This window comes from Eptatretus burgeri, chromosome 14 (genome assembly GCF_056783735.1).
Source record: "Eptatretus burgeri isolate ZD-2024b chromosome 14, Ebu_testis_v1, whole genome shotgun sequence".
NCBI lineage: Eukaryota > Metazoa > Chordata > Myxini > Myxiniformes > Myxinidae > Eptatretus > Eptatretus burgeri.
This window is the reverse complement of record NC_140974.1, coordinates 54,780,758-54,805,033: the sequence shown is the minus strand read 5'-3', so window position 1 is coordinate 54,805,033 and position 24,276 is coordinate 54,780,758. Positions and strand designations below refer to the sequence as shown.

At 41.6% G+C, this 24,276-nt stretch overlaps 1 protein-coding gene across 8 annotated transcripts in view; it reads left to right on the top strand.

Moving 5' to 3' along the window:
* LOC147013237 (receptor-type tyrosine-protein phosphatase mu-like) overlaps positions 1-24,276 on the top strand; it is a 363,240-nt gene that overhangs the window by 164,705 nt on the left and 174,259 nt on the right. For 5 of the 8 annotated variants that reach the window (XM_085854912.1, XM_085854907.1, XM_085854909.1 and 2 more), the window contains exons 9-15: positions 943-1,111; positions 11,476-11,585; positions 13,616-13,817; positions 14,378-14,480; positions 16,125-16,404; positions 19,961-19,997; positions 21,461-21,529. In XM_085854912.1, the coding sequence (XP_085711038.1) occupies positions 943-1,111; positions 11,476-11,585; positions 13,616-13,817; positions 14,378-14,480; positions 16,125-16,404; positions 19,961-19,997; positions 21,461-21,529 (970 nt within the window). The remainder of the gene's footprint in view (positions 1-942; positions 1,112-11,475; positions 11,586-13,615; positions 13,818-14,377; positions 14,481-16,124; positions 16,405-19,960; positions 19,998-21,460; positions 21,530-24,276) is intronic. The other 3 variants (XM_085854911.1, XM_085854910.1, XM_085854908.1) reach the window with 1 other exon arrangement.

Below are 24,276 nucleotides of genomic sequence, written 5' to 3'. Positions count from 1 at the left end.
GGGTTGACTCAGCCTGTCATCCTTCTGAGATCAGTGAAATGAGTACCAGTATACTGGAATATGAGCACAGCATCGGCAGAGCAGCTGTGCCCTCAGCCATTGATGCTACGCACAGCATCGGCAGAGCAGCTGTGCCCTCAGCCATTGATGCTACGCACAGCATCGGCAGAGCAGCTGTGCCCTCAGCCATTGATGCTACGCACAGCCTTGTGTTGCATATGAAGGAGGAGGAGGCTTGGCATTGCATTATCAATTGTTGCATTTAATTTTGTCATTAAAAAGTACAGTGTGATGGCTTTGTAAATGGTGTGTCCCATCCAAGGTGCCTTTGTACATGTTTATTTCATTTAAATGACTTGAAGTGGTGTTCACCGAAGCTATGAACTACTAGCAGTGTGTGTGTGTGTGTGTGTGTGTGTGTGTGTGTGTGTGTGTGTGTGTGTGTGTGTGTGTGTGTGTGTGTGTGTGTGTGTGTGTGTGTGTGTGTGTGTGTGTGTGTGTTCAATTTCATCCGTGAACCATTACTGACATGAAAGCATCATTGGTATCGAAGTCTGGAGAAACACTCTCAGTATCATCAAGGTCGGAGTCCATTGAACCGGATCGAAGTATCCGTTAGTCGCACCCCCATAATGTTCCCATGATGGACTTTGAAAGATAATTAGATATTTGAAAACTGATTTGAAATTGATTGGCCAGTTCAAACATTCTCTTGAATGAGTTGTGCTTGAGGTTGTCCGTCTTTCCTCATCCAGCCTTTTTCCCATTAATTTCCTTGAATCAGCAGTTTTGCTGATCCAGTAAAAAAAAACAAAATGTCGTCTTCATTGAGACGTGACGTGATTGAAGAAATTAATTTAAATCTTGGCAATGAGAAGATTCATTGCTTGTGAATGTTTTATGTTTTTTTTCTAATAGCTTGCAAATTTTTTTTGCTGACAGCCTGTTGAGGTGAGTTTGAATGAGGCTTGGTCGCGAGATGGCGAGGAGACACCCGTACACACCTTGCGAGATCTTCCGCCGTTCACAAACGTCACCGTCTACCTATTGCTCTCCAACACCGTGGGGCAAAGACAGAGCGATGAGGTGGTGGCGCAGACCGACGAGGACGGTACGTGAAGGGTCGCCGAAGTGTCGTGTGTTGTCTGTACTTGTTCATCTCGGAGACTGCTTGGAAATGGTTTCCCGTTTTGATGATCACTTCCCAAGAATCCAAATCAAGTGTCCATTTCAGAGCGAAAGGACGAGGAAAAGGTGAGATTTCTCATCAGCACGCATTTGGAGCCAACACCAAAAAGAGTCGTCTCGAATGGCCACCTGAGATCAGAAAACTTTGCATCAACAACCAAACTTGGGAAAGTTTGAGATGAAATTCCAGTCAAATTTGGAATGAATTATACAGGGAATGTTAACGTTTCTCCATTAAGAGAAACATGGAAGTCGGATGACCTGTTTTTGGGTACCTTTGTCACTCGCAGGGATGCACAAGCGGTCCTGATGCTGAGTCAGAGCATCGCAAGCGCATGATTTGAGCCTTTTACCCATTTTATCTTCCAGCCAATTTGGAGCCTTGGAGCAGTATTCCATGATTAAAGAACAAATAACAGATAATAATTTGAGGAGAGATTAATGAGGGAAAGGTTTCTTGCAGAGCTCGACTCATGCCATTAATTATGTGACATGCTGCTTTGCATTTTGGAAGCTGAACGAGTAAGTATGTATCCGCGTAACTGTTGGGGCGCAAAGTATTGAGACGTTGCTGTGCTCCCAATACGCGGCATCTCCATTGTCGCCGAATTCAGCTGACAGCACATTTGTCTCCTGGAGCATCTTCGATGCTTGGCCATGATTTATTTATAATTCCACAGAGTTTACCTGAGTTGTACATCCACCAAAGGGACATAATCAAGAGCGACATTCATTCTTTAAATTATTAAAGCTAACAGGTAAACAATAAAACAGATAAGAAATATAACCTAACAGGATTACATAACGGCATCCTGATAGGTGGGTCGTCCTGTTATAGGTGGCTCGTCCTGTTATAGGTGGGTCGTCCTGTTATAGGTGGGTCGTCCTGTTATAGGTGGGTCGTCCTGTTATAGGTGGGTCGTCCTGTTATAGGTGGGTCGTCCTGTTATAGGTGGATCGTCCTGTTATAGGTGGATCGTCCTGCTTTAGGTGGGTCGTCCTGCAATAGGTGGTCATCCAGTTCAAGGTGAATCATCCTGTTTTCGGTGGGTCGTCCTGTTATAGGTGAGTCGTTCTGCTATAGGAGAGTCATCCTGTTATAGGTGAGTCATCCTGTTATAGGTGGATCATCCTGTTATAGGTGGGTCATCCAGTTATAGGTGGATCATCCTGTTTTCGGTGGGTCGTCCTGTTATTGGTGAGTCGTCCTGTTATAGGTGAGTCGTTCTGCTATAGGAGAGTCATCCTGTTATCGGTGAGTCATCCTGTTTTAGGTGGATCGTCCTGTTATAGGTGGATCGTCCTGTTATAGGTGGATCGTCCTGTTATAGGTGGATCATCCTGTTATAGGTGGATCGTCCAGTTATAGGTGGATAATCCTGTTTTCGGTGAGTCGTCCTTTTATAGGTTAGTCGTTCTGCTATAGGAGAGCCATCCTGTTATAGGTGAGTCATCCTGTTATAGGTGGGTCGTCCTGTTATAGCTGGATCATCCTGTTATAGGTGGGTCGTCCAGTTATAGGTGGATCATCCTGTTTTCGGTGGGTCGTCCTGTTATAGGTGAGTCGTCCTGTTATAGGTGAGTCGTTCTGCTATAGGAGAGTCATCCTGTTATCGGTGAGTCATCCTGTTATAGGTGAGTCGTACTTTTATAGGTGGGCTGTCCTGTTATAGATGGGTCGTCTTGCTATAGGCGGGTCATCCTGTTATAGGCGGGTTGTCCTGGTATAGGCTCGTCATCCTTTTATGTGTGGGTCATCCTATTGTAGGCGGTTCATCCTGTTGTGGGCAGGTCGTTCTGTTGTAGGCGGGTCGTTCTGTTATGGGCGGGTCATTCTGTTGTGGGTGGGTCATTCTGTTGTAGGCGGGTTGTTCTGTTGTTGGCGGTTCATCCTGTTGTGGGCGGGTCATTCTTTTGTAGGCGGGTCGTTCTGTTGTAGGTAGGTCGTTCTGTTGTAGGTTGGTCGTTCTGTTGTAGGTGGGTCATTCTGTTGTAGAGATGTCGTCCTGTTGTAGGTGGTGTGTCCTGTTATAGGCGGGTCATCCTGGTATAGGCAGGTTGTCCTTTTATAAGTGGGTCTTCATGTTTTAGGCGGGTCTTCATGTTGTATGCGGGTCTTCATGTTGTAGCCGGGTCGTTCTGTTGTAGTCGGGTCGTTCTGTTGTAGGCAGGTCATCCAGTTGGTGCCGTGTCATCCTGTTGTATGCGGGTCATTCTGTTGTAGTTGAGTCGTCCTATTAGGTGGCTCATCCTGTTAGCATCCCGATTGAACCCCCACCTCATGATGTGTGGAACTCAGATTAATATGTCTGTGAAAATTGTTTATTGTTTACTAATGTCTGTGTAATTAATGTAACAGTTCACTGATTTCTTGTAATGTCTTTGTCCTGCACATAATTAATTACAAACTCATCCATGAACCTGAGATTAATATAAAAAAAACTCAAATATGTTTTGTGATTCGGAAGGGGGAAGCTGGGAGAATATTATGGTAAGATATCCAAATTGGCTTGATCTTTTTGTTTCACTTGCAGTATCTTGTTGAATATCTCGGTGCACTTTCTGAAACAAACTTTGTGCCCTTCTGCTGTACTCCAGTAATTGTCACCCTCATGCTGAAGTTATATTGTCCAATTGGCATTGCAGTAAAAATTTACGATTCAAACAGCTGCCGTGTAACGTAAAACAATGTCGTGAAATTAATCTGCCATCTCACCTACTGTGCTGTGAAAAACAAAAATGCACATCTTCCTGCAACTCCTCGTTCATTTGCCTTGCCCATGTCGCTTTATTCTCGGCTTCTGTCACCCGAGCTTGTTAGATTGCGTGCTGCTTTCCCTTAACGCCTTGCTTTGCTCACCGGTGACACATATAATTAAAGGAGGGCCTTATAAGCATGTTGCTTATCTTTTTGAAAGCTTGTTGCATCCATGCTCTCCTCCTCTATTACACCCTGTTTTCTCACTTTTAGAATTACCCCGTGCTCGCGAAGCAAAAAGCGGGGTTAACCAGTTGGTTCACTTTGTCTGTCTGTCTGTTTCCAGACGTCGGTCTTTGATCCAGGAACGATTTAATTTCAATTTAGCGTTATATTTTGAACACTGGAATACGAATTGGCCACAAAGCTGCAGTTTAGCAGTATTTTGGCTCTGAGATTGGCAAAATTAATGGAATCTCATCCCGATCACGCTTACACAGAGAGCATTAAGGTATTTTTTTATACTCTGGTAGTCAAACAAAATTGAAAATCATTCCAAACAGGAAACTTGCCGTTTTTAGCGACATCATAAAGGACACAAACAACAGGCACGAATAACTAATGTAACGTATTCAATAAGGTGGTATAAAAGACGGTGCATCGACGGCGGTAAACTTCCGAAAAAGGTGTTTTTTTCTACAACCTTTAAAATCTTTATTTTATTTCAATTGAATATTATACTTGAATACTGAGAACACAAATCGCCTTCTTGGCACTTTCAAAAACCTTCCATTTAACAGTACAGTACTGCAGTGTACTTGGAAAAAACATTAAGGCTTCCTCATGCACTGAGGGCGGAGTAACTGTGAGATTCAGCATTCAAACAAATAGGGCAGTTCCTCGCTCTGTTTGTTTAGTGCAAAACGCAAAGCAAGAGTTTAAAAGACTCTTCCCATGTCCCTTTTCTCAAGACTGTGCAGCTTAAGGTGTTCTATGAACTCCAGTTTGGAGATGTTTAAATAAAGCTTATTTACCTCTTCCACCAAGGATGAAGGAGGTTATGTTTTCACCCCTATCTGTCTGTTTCTCTGTTTGTCTGTATACAGGATATCTCAAAAAGTTGTGGACGGATCCGGATTAAATTTTGTGAACAGGTTCAGTGTGTGACAAGGACAAACTGATTAGATTTTTGTGAAGATCCGGATTTGGATCCAACTGCTAGATTTTTAAATGATTCTTCACTATTGAGAGATAGTGTCAAAAACGATACATTATTTACCTTCGCAAACTTCGTTTGACTAAGGTATTGTATTGACCCCTGTGTATTTATTTATTGGTAAATATGTGTGCGGACAACATTGCGCAAAAACTGCTGGACCGATTTGCATGAAATTTTCAGAGATGATGTGCAGTTACTCAAGGATGCCAGGCAAAGCTTTTGGGAGCGATCGGATCAAAGGTTAAGGTCAAGGTCACAAAAAGGTCAAAATCGGATTTTTGCGATTAAAGTGTCAATTTTGTTCCGATTTACATCAAATTAAGTCCAAAATGTTCAGTATTCAAATCCCGATCCACTGATATAGCGTATGGTATAATGTTTGCAACCCTAGTTAGTCTGTGGAAGTCAAAGTTCAAGGGGGTCACCAAAATGGAGTTTTTGATTGGTAAGCGTTGTGGACAACATTACACAAAAACCACTTCGCAGATTGTCATGAAATTTTGTGGATGTGTTTGGCATCACGAGAGGACAAATCGATTAGATTTTGGGAGCGATCGGATCAAAGGTTAAGGTCAAGGTCACAAAAAGGTCAAAATCGTTTTTTCGCGATTAAATTGTCAATTTTGTTTTGATTTACAGCAAATTAACTCCAAAATGTTCAAAATTAAATTCCCCATCCTCTAATATGACACATGGTATAGTACTTTTGTCACCCAAGGCAGCGGTTGGGGGTCAAATGTCAAGGGGGTCAGACAAATTCACATTTATATCGGAAAGCGTTGTGGACAACTTAACGCAAAAAAAAAAAAAAAACGCAGAGAGGCTTTAATTGTTTTGGATTTGTTTGGCATCATGAAAGGACAAATCCATTAGATTTTGGGAGCGATCGGATCAAAGGTCAAGGTCACAAAAAGGTCAATATCGTTTTTTCATGTTGAAAACGGTTAATATGTTTCCGATTTACATCAAATTAACTCCAAAATGTTCAGTGTTCAATTCCCCATCTTCTGAAATGACACAAGGTATAGTACTATTGTCACCCTAGGTAGCGGTTGTGGGTCAAAGGTCATGGGGGTCACGAAATGCATATTTGTATTGAGATGCGTTGTGGACAACTTAATACAAAGGTAACTAGTGGCTGCGGCGAAGGTATGCGCTCTACGAGTGCCCGTTCTACTTCAAAAATGTATTGATTGGGCCCAATATATTCTCGTGGATCAGGCATTACGTGTTGGAGGTATATGCTCCACCAAGTGCCCTTCTACTATAATTGTGGAACACAATCTCTGGCCATGCAGTTGTGACAAATCCAAACATATGTGGTTATCGGCTCATGTTGAGGATGATGGATTGACCCACTATAAGTTATCACTTTTGCTTGAAGGCACTGTAAGGTCATGGATTTTAACTTCTAAAGAACTAAACTTGTCTCAGGAGAAATACGATCAAATGCCTGATTTAAAAAAAATCCAAGTACTTCACATCATGATCTTTCGGAGAAGAATAACCTACTGCTCCACCTGGTCTGGTGGCGAAGTGATGAGAGTCAATACTTTGTGGTTGACTCATGATACCCTCAGGGCCAATTACGATGAGTTTTAAAAAGCAAATTATGAAAAGGAAATGTTGCCGACTTACCCTTTTAAATGGGAAAAGACAATAGAATAGACCTTTAAAATTCTTGTTTTTATTTAGATTTGAATGACATACTTGAACACTCAAGAACACAAATAACCTTCTTATCGCTTCCACAATCCTCCAGTTTTGCAGTACTTGGACGTGTTATATAAGGTGGTGTATAAAACACTGCATCAACGGTGCTGAACTTCTGGACAAAAAAATTCCGACCTTTAAAATCATTATTTTATTTCAATTTAATTAATACTAGAGCACTGCATGGGGTAAGGTCTTCTATGAACTCTCTAGTCATTATTATTATGATTATTATTATTATTACTTTTATTATCATCTCATGCTCTTCCCGTCAGTCTTTTAAGAGTGCTGCCCTTTGCCAGAACATGCTTTCTTCCAGATGCAGTTTCCATTTCTCATGAACAAAAATAAAGACACAATAAGAATAAGGATTCACAGTATATAATTGAGGGTGAGGATTCAAGAACAAGGAAGAGGAAAAGGAACCATTGCGGTCAGGAAAACATGCCCTCATCTCTAAACAGACATGGGCTCACCTTTTTAGGTCATTTCTAACGAGATGACCTAATAAAACCAGTCTCGATGTCCGTACGTACGGACGTCCCCATTTTTTTCTTCTGATTTTCCTGATATTTGGTATGTGGCAAGATGTCGATGAGGGATGCACGACGGTATGACCTTTGACCCGATTGAAGGTCAAGGTCAACGTCAAGGTCACTCCAAAGTTGCGAAATCATCCATTTTCAAAATCTATCTCCTCCGCCGTTTATGATCCGATCTTCGAAATTCCTTCGGATTCTGATAATATGGAACAATATGTAAATTTGGTCAAGCCGGTTTTTTTAATATTCGTCCTGGTTATCGAGTCACGTGTCTTAAAAGATGGAAAAATCGTCGATGTGATACGGTCAAAAAAAATTTGCCTGATCTTGATGAAACTTGGTATGTAGGTAGGGGTCGATGAGTGATGCACGACGGTATGACTTTAGACACGATTGAAGGTCATTGTCAAGGTCACCGATGCTGTAAACTTGTGAAATCATCCATTGTCAAAATATCATCCGCCATTTATGATTCAGAAATGCGGTTTGATTTCTGAGGTCCGGTTTCTATCCTTTTGAAGACACATTGATCATAAATGTACCAAATAAACCATTTTCAAAATCTATCTCCGGATAACTCAGAAATGTAGTTTGATTTCTGAAGTTTTCTGTCTTTTTTACTCCCGGGCTTTCGTCTGTACATTGAACCAAAAGACAAGATGACATCGATGCCATTCTAAGCTGATCAGAGATCCACATCTACAGAGCTTCAGAGATGACCGTCACCCCCAACTGGGGGTAATTTTTAACTCTGTGCCTTACACCCGTATACACACACACAAGGGGATTATAGAAAAACAGGAGGGAAGGAACATGAAACGAAGGTGGGAGGATATAACATTTTTGTACAGCACGTCCTATATTCCCAAGGGATGAGAATGGGGGTGGGGGCTGGAGAGGTGTCCACCACGGCGAGGCTCTGAGTTGCATCCTCCCGGATGAAGGTCCCTTTGGGGAGCTGTGGCTTTCCCGTCGACGCAACTTTTCCAACTCTTGGTGAGTGACACTGCTTTTCATCACCGCTGCCAAGATCTCCTCTTCAGCTGCCCTTGAACAAGACCTTCTCTCTCCTGCCACCGTTTAACTCGCTCTCTGTTCTGTTCAACCAATTTTGTCCACCATCTTAAAACCCGAAATCTCTTTGGCCCAGACACTCGGGAACCAACCAATCGGCTGAATGATGTCATGTGCCACGAAGGCTGTTGATTGTTATCTTTCCAGACAAATCATTGAAATTCAAAACCCATTTGCCAAAACACCCAAAAGTTGGCCAATGCACGTGTGACTGTCCATGTGATGTCCTGCACATCACATCACATGGAACAAATCCGTTCAACAACAACACCAGCGACTCCGTGCCGGAGTTTAGTGAGAAGTGAAGCAACACAGAGGGATTAAGGGAATAACGAGGTCTTTTCAAGATACACTGTCTCTGGAGAGGCTAATTGGTGTAATTGAACGAGAAACATAATTATCTAACACACACACACACACACACACACACACACACACACACACACACACACACACACACACACACACACACACACACACACACGAAATAGCTAACGAATGTAATTACATTATCCCATCCTTTAATTAAGTCATTTCCTTCCGATATATACACAGGAGAAACACGTGTTGCAAATCTTCATTAAGAGGTTAGTTTTTGATTCTATAAAGGGAGTTGTTTTCTGAAAACAAAAATCGCATTTTGCTGTGATTGAAGGAAATAACGTAGTGGTGGCCCATGGCCAAAATATTCACTACAATTGTGCATTTTGTGAGAAAAGCACCAAATTTGGCAAACAGTTAGATTAATATAGTATGAACAAATCTGGATATTGGGGCATCACAGATTTGGCCTCTGATGGCTGTGGCAACCATCTTACGAAATGGCCACCAGTGGTGGCAATGACTTCACAGACCAGCTGGGGTTGGACCAAGACTGGTGATGGTCTGTTCGAGCCTCACAGGACCACACTACCTGATGCCGCCCCAAACCTGCTACGAGCTTGTGTCTTGGAAATGCAAGGAGGGTTGTGTGAAGTGCTGCAAGTGCATAAAGGGTGTACTTGAATGCACAGCCGTGTGTGTGTGTGTGTGTGTGTGTGTGTGTGTGTGTGTGTGTGTGTGTGTGTGTGTGTGTGTGTGTGTGTGTGTGTGTGTGTGTGTGTGTGTGTGTGTGTGTGTGTGTGTGTGTGTGTGTGTAAGCGCGCGTAAATGTTTGCATAATTTATTCATTTGCAATGTTCACAGAATTTACTGTGCAATGGCTGATTAGCAATGATTAACAATAATCTCCTAGGACTTACCATTGTCTAATTACCCCCACTGAAACCACCACTTCTTCTGAATTGAGCAGTTCCTCAGAGCTACCATATTGCTTGGCAGCCATTTTGTAAGATGGTTTCCCACAGTCGTCAGGGGCCAAATCTGCAATGCCCCAATATCCACATCTGATCCATATATATATATATATATATATATATATATATATATATATATATATATATATATATATGTCTATCTCTTTGCCAAATTTTATGCTTTTATCACAAAATGCACAATGGGGTTGCTATGACACCCCACTGACGAAAGTACAATTTTCGTGAAACTTGCCAGTGAGAAACCATCCCCAGGCTGCCTAGTTTTGTCTTTACTGTTGATGAATGTCTGATAGTTGTCAAGATAAAGGGAACCATGGAGGACCTGCATGTGAGTTTGGTGAAGTGGCAAGAAAGTGTAGAGGAAGGGGGGTTTTAGATGAATGCTACAAAGCAGAGGTTATGATGAATTGTGGAGCAGGAATGGAAGAAATGAACATGGTACAAGGTGGAGAGAAGAGGTAGAAGGCAAAGACCAACAGTTAGCTTCAAGTATTTGGCCAAAGTGCTTCATGAAGAATGGCGGTGTGAATTTGAAATGAAGAGGAATGCTGAAGACAGGACGGAAGAGATGGTATGAAGTTTCTGGAGTGATGCAAGATGTAAAAGCCTTTAAGATGTAAAATAACAATATGGAAGACCAAGATTCATTCAGCATGGACAAATTATGTGTTAAGGAAGAAAGAGGAAAAGATGCGAGAAAGAACTTAGATCATGAGAATACGAAAATGGCAGGCCAAGGTTTCATTTTGAGGAAAGAAGGATAACTGAAGATGTCAAAGATAATCTGGAAGTAAGAATCATCATATCAGAGATGAGAACTCCTAGTTTGAGGTGGTTTGGGCATGTGTTTAGGCTGGAGGATGGGAACCAGGTAAGAAATGCAATGGACCAACCGTAGCTTGGAGGTTGAGTAGAGGGAAGCAAAAGGTCGGATGGTGTGATGTGGTGGGAAGAAAGCGAATGTGGTTGGTGTGAACCAGGAAGATGAACTTGATGGATCACTTTGTAGAAGTGAAATCCAAGTCGGGGACTGCACTGGAGATGGGAATTAAGGTCAAAAAGAAGTTGTTTAAAAATATTGACCTTTCTTTAAAAAGGTTAACCCCATTATTATAAGGCCAATGATTTATCCCTCAATTTACTAACAATGCAATAGGAAATATCCAATGGCTTTCCTTCATTGTTCAGCAATGAAACAATGTTATTACCTCTTCTATTGTTGCGTTCTCTCTTTTGGACGATCGGGTTCCATATGCAAAGGATGATCAGTAAATGTGTAGCCTGCCATAAAAGTCAATCGTCATGGATAATATACCTGTTATCTCTTCATAATATTTAAAAATGAATTTTTGTGCATTGTCGTTTTATCGCAATTTCAATGTTTCACCACACTCCTCATTATTTTATTTTTCCTGCTTCCATGTGATGTCACTAACTTGCTGAACAGCCACCGTTCGGTATAAATTGATTTGGCAAGTCAAAGTCAAAAATTAATAGGATTATCACGTGTTTGGCATTTCGGATTGTAATCCAGGAAATGTGTTTAAATGACCGAGTTTACACAATGCTATGAAGCAGGACCTCACAAGCGTTTTCAGGTTGTAAAATGGGAAGGAAGGCCTTCGTGCTATTGTCGCGGTAACAGAAAGGTCATATAAACACCGAGCTGTCGAGATGTCGTGATGTGCCTCACCTTAGGCTCTGCGGTCGTGCTGTTCCCCGTAGTGCCGGGACCGGTCCCTCTGCATTCGCTCAAGGCACAGACGTGGGAAGACAAGATGCAGCTGCAATGGAGTGAACCACACCACTGCAATGGCCTCATCACGCTCTACGAGGTTCAAAATTTTCACCTTTCTTGTTCAGTGTCGTCCATCATGCTCACGTTCAACTGATTGCCATCCATCTTATCGGCCTCATTCCTTCTCAACTGGATCATACCCTGTACTTTCATCCCATTCACCGCACCAATATCACATGTGTTGTTGAGATTATTCTGGGAGTGATGAAGCTTTTACAACTGATGAGATCTGACTCCTTCATTCATGTTTGTGTGTCATTTTCATATATGGATAAATCTGCGTGGAACGATACATTTCAAACATTTACCATGAGGTTAACTAAATCTGGCTAATTTGTACAAAGGTTATACTACTGCAGCATGAAACACAGCAATATAAGGTGTGTGTGTGTGTGTGTGTGTGTGTGTGTGTGTGTGTGTGTGTGTGTGTGTGTGTGTGTGTGTGTGTGTGTGTGTGTGTGTGCGCGCGTGTGTGCGCATGCGTGCGTACGTTATTTCCGATGATGTGGTAGATGCCATTGCAGGCACTAGTTTATGGTAGTGCTAATATTAGTCCTCACTTTCTGGGTAAATGATTAGAGTGTGTTTATAACCAGGTAGAATGTAAACTCAGTTCGATTTTTGATATTATACCCAACTAGTAGTAATGCCCGGCGTTGCTCGGGCTTTCTTGCAAATTTCCTGAATAGCTGTTAGTGGTTAGGGGTTAGCAGTTAGGGGTTAGCGGTTAGGGTTAGGGTTGCATTTGGGGTTGCAGTTAGGGTTAGCGGTTAGGGTTAGCTGTTAGCGTTAGGGTTAGCTGTTAGGGTTAGTGTTAGGGTAGCTAACCCTAACCCTAACACTAACCCAAACCCTAACCCTAACGCATTCCAAGCTTGGTGTAGCGGAGGTAAACAGCGCCCGGGGCAAAGTGGAAATTTGCATCCCCTGTCGGCCTTAAACTTGAGTGGATTTGAATGGCAAATCCCACAACGGATATCGATTTATCGTTTTTTTTCGAATATCGGAAGTGTTATCCAAAAAAATTGAAGCCAATGACCTAAGTTGGACCAAAAGCCATAATCGTACCGAATTTGAATGGAATCCGTTGGAGTTTGTGAAAATGCTTCAAAACGAATTTTGAGGGGCCTCTAAAGGAAGACAATAATATCATTAGTATATGTGCCAAATCTTGTTTCATTTCATGCAGTAACAAAAATCTGATGGTGGAACAAAGAAAGGGGCTTGCCGAAATATTAATATAGATTACGTGACAATTGCGGATTTCGGTAAACGTTTTGACCAAAATCCTTTTGTGTGTGAGAGCAAATAACACATTTTATCGGGTTTATCAGCCCCCGTTGGACTTAGTCCGAAACGAGGGCTTATGGATTGGGTCTCGCCCGTCCATCCGTCCATCTGTCCATGCTCGGGCATATCTCGGACATGTAGAGACTGATTTTGTTCAAACTTGGCACAAAGACAACATGTAATGGTGCACATATGTGCATCATTTTGTTTCACGATTTGATCAAAGACGGCCGACTGGCGGCCATTTTAGTTGTAAAAACCTGATGTTGAACACGTCCTTAACCATTTCTCAGACATGTATGGTCCGATTTGTTCAAACGAGGTACAAGCACAGAACACGATGGCATGCACGTGCACCTCACTTTATTTTGTGATCTGATCAAAGATGGCCGACTGGTGGACTGGCGGCCATTTTAGTTGTCAATAAATATGGGTTCGCCTTTTAACTCCAGACAGCAGAAATTATTAAAACCATGGGGGCTATGATATTTTATGTCTTTTTCTCCTTGTTTATTCATAATTTGAGTGAGATTGTTTTGGTTTGTCAGACACTGACAATGCGAATGTTTCTTTAAAATCAACAAATAAACATCATTTGTGCACTTCCATCCATGCAGGATCAAAGTATGATTGCACAATCTTTGTTGTTTGCATTTCTTATTTTTCTTATTCTCTTGGTGTACATCCCAGGGTTAATTAGTGTCGTCATTATTTTCACTCTCCTTAGCCGTGACCAATTGTACTTCTCTCAAAATTCTGAATGCTGCACTTTCTCAGGTTTCATATCAAGGCCAAAGATCTTTTGATGAGAACTTTGATGTGGCTGGAGACAGTGGCACGGTATACAAGCGAGGTAGTGAGCGGCAGCACGAGTTTGTGGGCCTACACCCTGGCACGCTCTACGCCTTCACACTCGGAGCCAGAACCAGCCGGGGCATTGGGCCGAGAGTTACTGTTCATTTCAGCACCAACATATCTGGTGGGTGGTGCCCCTCCAGTCCCATGTGAAGTTGTGCTGAAAGACTTGTGGTGGTGGTCTGGTGAGATTTCTGGCCAAACCGTGATATCAGGACACGATGAAGTGTGGTCGTTGAGATGTTCAACCATGTAGGTGTGGAAACTTGAGTGATGCTATTGTCCAAAAATATCTTCCATTGAAGGACACCCTTCAGAAAAAGTTTTATTTTCTGCTTTTCTTGTTGGTTGTACATTTTGTATTCAGTTCATGATGCTGATGCTCTCAAACATCCTAAAGGCGTGATTGCATTTTTTAGATAAGAAATATGTTCGCAAGTTTTGTCGCTTTCTTCCAGAAAGTGTAGATATGAGTATTATTGTGAAGTGGTATCAATATGATTGTATTTGTCAAATCTGTTTCATAAAATTGACAACTTTTGTGATTGGATGGGACATTTCGTACTCAGAAACTTATAAAATTGATATCTTTGAAAACACTTCATCTCCTGTCACTGTTCAGGCAAAGCTTTAAGCACAATGATTAAATGAAAATGAAACTTTATCAATGTGTCCTGTCTCCAGCACCCTCGATGCCTAACTATGATGTGGAGCATCCATTGGAAGAAACTGACACCACCCTCACAGTGCTGCTGAAACCAGCCGCGGCACGTGGCGCACCGATCAGGTTTGTACCATGTCTTTCATCTCAAAGGCCTGTCATTGCCCGTTCTGAAAGCAAACATGTGACAAGTTTTTGTATTTGTGTGTGTAATATAAGAAAACAAACTTTATCTTCTCTTTGCTGATGAGTATGAATCACGAGTTGTAAATATTAAGAGGGATTATGGGTGCGTATCTGTTGAGCAGCTAATTGTCAGGAGGAGATGGTGGTGTACGAGGTGAACAGGTTTGTTTGACGTCGTTTAGAGATCACCACGATGTTTCCAAGCGAGGGATTTCAGCAGGTAACCGTAACCCTGAAATACCTTGCAAAAGGTAAAAAGGATATGATCAAATTGAAGGGAACAAACCTCGAGTTTATCTTACCCCAAGGGTTTTCTTATTGATTTTGATATCCTTTTGCTAATCGATCTGCACAGCTTGTGCGAACGCGTCATTCTTCAAAAATGACCTTTGAAGCAAAGGACTCTCATTCAAAGGTGTCTTGTGTATTTTTTAATTGCTTCCTTCTTGCTTTATGTTTCCCCAAACTCATTAGGTATAGTAAGTGAATACTGTCAGATATTCAATTGCAAAAGAAGTTGCTTACCCGAACATTAAACCATCACAGCCTTTTATGAAAGATGAAAGACCTCCAAGAAATCCTTCGGCCCTCATCGGTGAAAGGAGATGTCTCTTGCTGTGCTGGTGAGCATCCTGGGATATTAAATTATCCAAAACACAAAGATGGGACTCGATCCAAACCCTCCTTGTAGTTCTGAGCTGGAGGCTCCCCCACACCATCTGCCCCACAAATTTGTAGCAGCTGCGTTATTACTTCGATCTGGTGTTGTATTCACCTGCTCATACACTATCACCTTCCTTGTGGCCATGACCTTCAAATGTCCACGATCGTTTTGGTTTCTTTACAAAGCTTTTTGTCTGCCAGACTGCACTTCAGGAGAGTCGTTACCATTATTTTAAGGAGAGATGTGATGTGCTGTGATGCATATTGCCCATTGTTATTGTCCCTCACCCCTTCGACAACGTCGGAGATGGGGGACATTAAAAGGGGCTCCGTCCCAACGACACCCATCCCACCGACACCCGACCGAAAGGCAACCTGACCGACCGACTACCCGACTGACTACCTGACCGACTGACGGACTGGTCGACTCAACGACATTCTGTCCATGTACTTTTGCATACGCGACATTTCAAAAACCGTCAAACATTGAGCTTTCATATAAAAGATGTCTATTCCTCGTGACATTATCTCAACCTGGTTAGATCACAGCTGTGATTGGCTGAATTATGGTGGCATCACAACCATCTCAGTAACTTAGCTTGTGTACGTGATATTTCAAAAAATGTTCAAAATTTAGCTTTGATATAACACAGATACATACCTCATACCACCCAAAAGGTGGAGGACAGGGAGCATCAGCTCCTTGTGTGTTTTTGTTCTCAAAGACAAAACTAATCTCTACCAGTTTTTGGCCTTTTCTTTTTTAAAGCTCAACCAAAATACAAGAGTAGATGAAATATCAAGGTTATTATTTGTACCAGAAAGCATGGTTGTATGATGCCCACATCTGTCACTGTTGCACAAGTCCTGTTATGGCCTTTGCATCTCCACCATCACAAGTACTTTTCCCTCTCCTCGCAGGGCCTATCAACTGGTTGTGGTCGAACTCCCACAAGATGCACGACACCGCCGATCTCCTGAGCCTCCGGCCTGTTTCTCAAATCCCAAGAGCTTCGACTCCTCACAGGGAGATGACAAGCCACGGCATTATATTGCTGCTGAGCTTCCGCCCTCCATGCTCTCATCACCACGCTCGTTCATCATTGGTGACAACGAGACTTATGGTGGATTTTGGAATGCTCCGCTAGACCCACAGAAGAGCTACGCAGTGTACGTGCAGGCGATGAGCTCGGCTGGAGGGGTAAGTGGAGCATTCGGGAACATACAGTGCTGATAGAAAGATCCCCCCCCCTCCCCATTTCAACATTTTCATCTTTTGTTGCCTTAGAGCCTGGAATTAAATTGCATTAAATCAGACTTTTTCCACCTTTATATACACATCGTAACTCACAGCTTCCAAGTGAAAGACAAATTATACAAATTTCAGAAAATTAATTTAAAAATACTAAACAATAATTTTTGGTTGGATAAGTGTCTACTCTCCTGAGTTAACACTCGGTGGAAGCACCTTTGACAACAATTACAGCTGTGAGTAGCTATGGGGATAGGTCTCAACCAACTTTGCACACCTTGATTGAGCAACATTTGCCCATTCTGTACAAAACTGTTCAGACTCAGTCAATTTGTGTGGGGAGCGTTGATGGACAGCAATCTTCAAGTCATGCAACTGATTTTCAATTGGATTTAGGTCTGGGCTCTCACTGGACCGCTCAAGGATATTTATCATTTTGTTCATTAGCCACTCAAGTGTAGCTTTGGCTTTGTGCTTCAGGTCATTGTCATGCCAAAAGGTGAACTTCCGTCCCAATTTCAGCTTTCTTGCAGAGGGCAGCACGTTTTTCTCTTGGATTTTTCTGTATTTTGCTCCATCCATTTTCCCTTCCATCCTGCCAAGTGCCCCAGTCCCTGCTTATGAGAAACATCCCAATAACATGATGCTGCTACCACCATGCTTCACAATAGGGATGGTGTTCTTTGGGTGATGTGCTGTGTTTGGTTTTTGCCAAACATAACATTTTGCAGTAAGGCCAAATGTAACGTTTTGCATTACTTTTTTGAGTAATGGCATCATTCTTGCCACCCTACTGCGCAGACCAGACTTGTGGAGTGCTTGGGATATTGTTGTCACGTGCATGCATTGAACTGTCTTTGCTATAAAGGCATATAGCTCTTTCAAAGTTGCCATTGGCCTCTTGGTGGCCTTTCTGATCAGTCTCTTCCTTGCTTGGTCATCCAGTTTGGATGGACGTCCTGATGTAAGCAGGTTCTTGGTGGTACCATACGTCTTCCACTTCTCAATGATTATCTTGACTGTGCTCCAAGGGATATTCATGGCCTTTAAAACATTTTTATACCCATCCCCTGATCTGTGCATTTCCACAAATTTATCCCTGATGTCTTTTGAAAGCTCCTTGGTCCTCATGGTTCAGTCTTTGCTGTGAAATCCACTACCCGGCAGAGGAAACGTACAAGAACAGCTGATTTTATTCTGAAATAATCAGAATCACTACAATTTAACAAAGGTTGAGGCCAATTAACTTAGTGTGTGATTTTGAAGGTGATTGGTTACACCTGAGCTAATTTACAATTGCTATTATTATAAGGGGGTGGACACTTATCCTTCCAAGATATTCTAGTTTTGTATTTTTAATTAATTTTCTGAAACATGTAGAAGTTGTTTTTCACTTGGAAGTTCTGAGTTACAATGTGTATATAAAGGTGGAAAAAGTCTGATTTAATGCAATTTAATTCCAGGCTATAGCGCAACAAAAGGTGAAAATTTTGAAAGGGGGTGTAGACTTTCTATCGGCACTGTACGAAGGCCTTATGGTAATAAACAATCTTTCTCGGTACTGTGTCACAAAAGTTACAAGGAACTTCAACACAGGAGGTCCCTGAAGACCTACATATGTTCCTATGTTACTTAATAGCCCCTGTATAAATTTGGCCCCCATTTGGCTCTGTATAAATAAAATCCTCTGCCATTTGGCCCTTGAAGCCTGCACAAACATGCTAATATCTGAGTACCCCCCTATCCCAACTACTTCTAGATACTTGTCCAAGTTCCCACTTGTTTGATTACATTAGTTTTGGGAAAACCGTGCAGGATCAGTGTTGGAGTGGAATATCTGCTCAGGTCCAAGTTGTGCTCAGTTTAGGGTGAGTACACCTGAGTTTGTTTATTTCAGATGAGTTAAATTTTCTGGGATTGAAATCATATTGTACACAAAGTATTTTGAGATTCTTTAACTATGACAACAAAACTTTCATTGTCACAACTGAACAAGTGAAGCAGTCTGTTTAAAATCTCATCTGCACTTGTGCTTATTGTAGGCAGGCTAATGTTTGTGAACAAACACTTTTTGAAGTTTATGCTTTCATTTTTGCCTTTCTAGTGTTACTAATCAAGATGCTTAGCCACATACTCACCACTTTAATGAGTCCTGAAAACCAAAATGGTGGAAAGTGAGATATCAAACAGGGTGGAATTGTAGGTCACGTGAACGTCGATCCTGTTGAAATGTACGCATTATTGGCTGCACAGTCATATGATGATTGCCCAATCAAGGACATCCTCATCAAAATGAACCATGGTAGCAAGAAGTTTTCTTAATGAATGAGGCGAGTTTGAATGATATCCCACTCCGACTGTACACCACGTCATAAAGAATTCCACTCGAAAGGCATACAAAATCTCCAGAAGTGGGACAAGTCTTTGTGTCCAAAATTGGACAAAACCTTAAAAAGAAGGGCAAGTATCGTTTTTAGAACACAGCTGCAAGCTCAGTTATGTGTATAAATAAAACTTGGTGGTAGCAGTTGGCATTGTAATAATCGTAGTACTTGTAGTGGTCGTAGTCATAGTCAGGGAAGTGGCAGTCATCACTGTGATACTGCATCATACAATTACAATGAAGGTTCGAACTCTGACTATACGCAGCAGCTTGAATGACATTGGACCACCATTGGTATATGTACACACCATGCATCATCAAGTGGTTTGAATTGTTCTTCTGGTGATTCCCTCAATGATTTGTCACCTTAATTCATCCAGATCTGAACCTCGGCCCAGCTATATACTGTCGTTCTGTTGTTTCACCAGGGAGGGTGATGCAGAAATGTGTGCCTCATCCCTCGGATGGCTGTTAAACTAAGCGTACTTGATGGTTGTTAAAGATCCCATGGTATCCTTTGCAAAGAGTAGGCAAGCTACCACTGACATCCTGGGCAATTTCCAAATTCCTGCCGTAACTACTTCCAGGAAGGCAAAAGCAAACCACCCAATATAATTTTTGCTCTGTAATACACTGATGCTCTGTAATAGAGTATCGTACTGTATGGTACATTAGAATTAATGTCTCTGTGTGTGTCTATATACATACTGTATATATATATATATATATATATATATATATATATATATATATATATATATATATATATATATACATATATTTGATTGGTTGATTTACCCCCTCCCTTTACATCTCAACATTACTTTTACACTGAGATTATTGATTGGCATGAAATGGACTGAAAAAAAGAGGCAAAAAGTTTTCATCTTTCCTTGAGAATGTAAAACCTTCATCAAACAGCCATTAGAATATTGTCACTTGTTTGTACAGACCCATCATGACCCATCATTGTGTGGATTGAGTGCTTGCTGTGTGGAGCTGAAAATGCTTGGATGACCCTCAGAAGTCTGACCGGTATAAAAATTGCGCGCCGACCTGCGACGGTCCTTTCTCGTCCGAACGGTGCCTCTGACGCGATGCTTTTCTGTGCTGCTCTTGCAGGAGACGAAGATCGATTGCGTGCGAGTCGCCACAAAAGGTACGCTTTGTAAAACATCCACACGCACGAAGGGGAAAAAAAATCCCAATGTCATGTTTGGCACGGGGCTTTACAGGCCACTTGCGGGCCGGCAGCCAAAGACGTTACAAGGTTGTGCCTCAGTCAGGGAGTGACTTGATGAGACTAATTATTGAAAAGTTAGGAAATACGGTATGAACAAAGCGGAGCACACAATGGTCTCTCGTTGCAAGAAATTTGGAAAGTCTCAAGTTTTTCCTGATGAAATTTACAAACGAGGCAGAACGCACAATCTCCTCGGTTTTCTTGTTCGGCCTTCATCCCATTGAATGGCTTTAACGCACAACCAAACATTGCTGCCACACATAATGTTGTTGTTCTTCTTAACAAATCTCTTTTCTCTTGTTCTTCTTAACAAATGCGGTAACCCCTCTTCCCCTGTGCTAATGCAACACTCCATATTGTGTTCAACAGCAAATTTATTCACAATACATTTGCCTTCTCAGGTCGTTTTGTAGTTTTTGCACTAAATGTCATTGCTGTTCATTTGTCGAGGGTACACTTTTCCTAATTTTTTTTTATATTATTTATAGTATCTCTATTATAATACCAAGCTTGCACACTAAAAACTCGGCTCACCGTCACACGATCCCTATGAAATTGCTGTGGCACTTAGCGGACATGCCGACAATGTTTGGAAAGTCTTGGCGTTCCATAGTACCACTTGCATTTTGCACAATGCGTATTTTTGTCATTCCCCGTGTACGGTCTGTCGTCTGCTACCAGCTATGTTGTACTGCTATCCCGTGCATGTGCACGGGTATGGCTAGTGAGTGCATGTTTGCTGGGTCGTGTGGGCACATTCGATGAAACACCGAGGATGGTGAAGGGTTGAGGCTGAAGCCCAAAACAATGTGGAGACCCAATAATCTCAGACTTTAACCTTCAAGGTCGAGATTTAAACACGCTTTCCACCGCCTGTTGATGAGATGCTTGAAAAACAGAAATGCTCAAGGTTGAATCAAACTGATAGAAGCCTCGAGGTGGTTTATCAGCGGCCGACGCTCGGTGGAAATTGGGAATGAATGATTAAACCTGGTAGTCATGTGATCTAACGCTTGGACTTTACCGAGTTTTACATCATGATGAAAGGGATACGAGAATGCACCATGTCGAGACATTGTCGAGAAAACAAAACTCAGTTTGAGATATTTTTCGACGTCACAAGATAACAATGGGAATGAGCGGAACACTTTTGAAGTTTCATTCGCTTCTTTGATGTTCAGCTTTAAATATTTTTTTTTCTTTTCTTTGTCTCTTTTTTTTTTTTCCTCCTGTTTTCCATTTATTCACTCTTCTTATTCTCTCTTTTCAATCCTTTTTGTCCTTAATTTTTGTCCTTCTTTACCCTTCTTTCTTTGTGTATTTACTGCCTCCCTTGCTCTCATCTTTACCATTCAATGCTCTTGATCCTCTTTGACCAGGGCTGAACCTGCTGTCCAACCTGTTGCCAACCCTTGGTAGTAGGGGAGCAGCAGGCAGTCACCGTACAGGTCAGACTTCTCGTTCTTCCCTTTGATATCCATTCATCTCTCTGTACATTCCTTGTGTTTCATTCTTCACCTGCTGTGCCATTTGCATACCTGTAATTCTCTGCAGAGGATTTTATGTTAAATATTCCATTTCACACGTCTGCTGATGCTAAACCTCTTGAACATTACATTTCATTACAAAACAGCTTCCTGTGACTTGTTCGCTTCACTAAATTTCCATGAAGCATTGAAGATTTCCAATTTCACATCCATTTCATGGTCATTTCTTGAGACATCTGTGAACCAAATAACATAACTGTATTAATAAGTCTACTGATGTTTGGGTGGACACAGTAAATGTGTTTACCATATTATTTGCTGATGCATTTCTTCCCCACATTCAACAGAAGTAGTTAATTGGTTTCGCTTCTCAATCACATTTGTTGCAGCTTGACTGTCAACTATTAAAATTGTTTCTCAAGCTGAGGGTCCAAACCATTGATATTGTCTCTCCAGCTCAGGGTCCAAACCATTGATGTTGCTTCTCATGCTCAAGCTCCAAACCAGTGAAAATGTTTCTCCAGATAAGGGCCCAAGCCATTGATATTGTCTCTCCAGCCAAGAGTCCAAACTATTAATGCTTCTCCTGCTCAAAACCTTTTATATTACCTCCCCAGCTCATGGTTGAAACCACTGATATTGTCTCTCCAGCTCAAGATCCCAATCATTGATGCTTCTCCAGCTTAGGTTCCAAACCAATATCGCTTCTCTTGTGAAGGGTCCAAACTATCAAAGCTTCTCCAGCTCACCTCCAAACCTTTGATATTGTCCCTCCAGCTCAGGGTCCAAACTATTGATACTTCTCCAGCTCAGGGTCAAAACTATTGGTGCTTCTCCAGCTCACCTACAAACCTTTGATATTGCCTCTCCAGCTCATGGTACAAACCAATGATATTGCTTCTCCAGCTCAAGCCTCAAACCAGTGAAAATGTTTCTCCAGATAAGCGTCCAGACCATTGTTTTGTTTCTCCAGCTCAGGGTCCAAACCATTGATATTGCTTCCCTGGTTCAAGCTCCAAATCATTGTTATTGTCTCTCTAGGTCTTGGTCCAAGCCATTGCTATTGTCTCCCTGTCTCAGAGTGAAAAACCATTGATGTTGCTTCTCGTGCTCAAGCTCCAAACCAGTGATCATGTTTCTCCAGATAAGCGTCCAAACATTTGATATTGACTCTTCAGCCCAAGGTCGAAGCCATTGATATTGCTTCTCCAGCCAAGAAACCAAACCAATTCATACATCTCTTATTTTTCCTGAGTTTTCAACAATGGTGGCTGAATACACTGTTTGATGATGGACAGCCTGTCCAAAAATATCAGAAAGAATTTCAGTATGCTTTGCATCAGAAGATTATGATTGATAGCACTTTTTGCCATAGGACATAACGGTCATATATTCTCCCTCCGATCTTCTGCCCTTTTTACCACATTGATTTGATTTGCCTTTCCTTCAAATAAAACACTTCAATCCTGCTTTCAGCAGTCCGTGAAGTGGAATAAAGGTCTTGTTGATCCCTTCAGGATACTTGTCATGCCTTTTGGATCAACCCCAAGAACTCAATATTTTAATTGTGGTTGTCAACAACTGTTCTGTTTATTGGAAAATTGTGGCATCACTTTTTTATTTTTCCCATGCAGGCACATGACCATGTTTGTGTGTGTGTGTGTGTATATATATATATATATATATATATATATATATATATATATATATATATATATATATATATATATATATATATATATATATATATATATATATATATATATATATGTGACCTATTGGTTCAGGGTGCATTGGATCTACCAATGAGATTGTTTCTCTCCAGCTCGAAGGGCATCTGCTTTTGGTGTTTGTTTTTCTGTTTTGGTTTTAGTCGGGAAGGCAAATTAATTAACACACATTCTTTGGGAACCAGATTACTATATATATATATATATATATACACATGTATGTGTGTGAGTAATGTTGAAGAACAGTCTTATAGACACCTATCAACAAAGTCAATTCTGATTGAACGTTCTCTACTGACGCACCAGTAGAGAACGTCTAATCAGAATTGACTTTGTTCATAGGTGTCTATAAGACATATATGTATATATAATCTGTTGTTAAACCACCATTAACATTGCTCGTCGATCATGGTACAGAACAGACCAAAGAGTGAATTTTTCAAAGCTCAGAGTGATATCAATACCTCATCGTTTCACCTCTTTTAGTTTTGAAGGGTGCAGAGGCAACACACTTACTTACCCTTAAGCTATCTTGTCTGGGTTTGAGTCCCACCTCGGATATAAACCTGAATTGGGGTTTCACAAGCGGGGCATCACATCACAAAGTGAATCCTCCCTCTGATGGACGTTGAGTCGGCTATCCTATCTGCCAGCATTAGTTGATGCATGTTACAGATCATACGTTGTCCTTCGCGAGAGTTGGTGAGTTATCGCCGCTCCCTGAACAAATCGCAGATCCCTGCCCTGAACTCTAGGGGGCACTGTAACAGCCGTGAAGCCGTACTCAGACATGATGTAGCCAAACAACTCGTGCTGCCAAAAATTTGATCCGAGTATTATCAAGAGCTACCTTCGAAGTAATCAAGAACATTTTCACACACTGTGTTTACCATGTATCAAAATGAAGGAAAGCATCTCACGACCCCCATTTCGATGTGTTTCCTTAACATTAATTATCACTCTATGAATGGATGTATG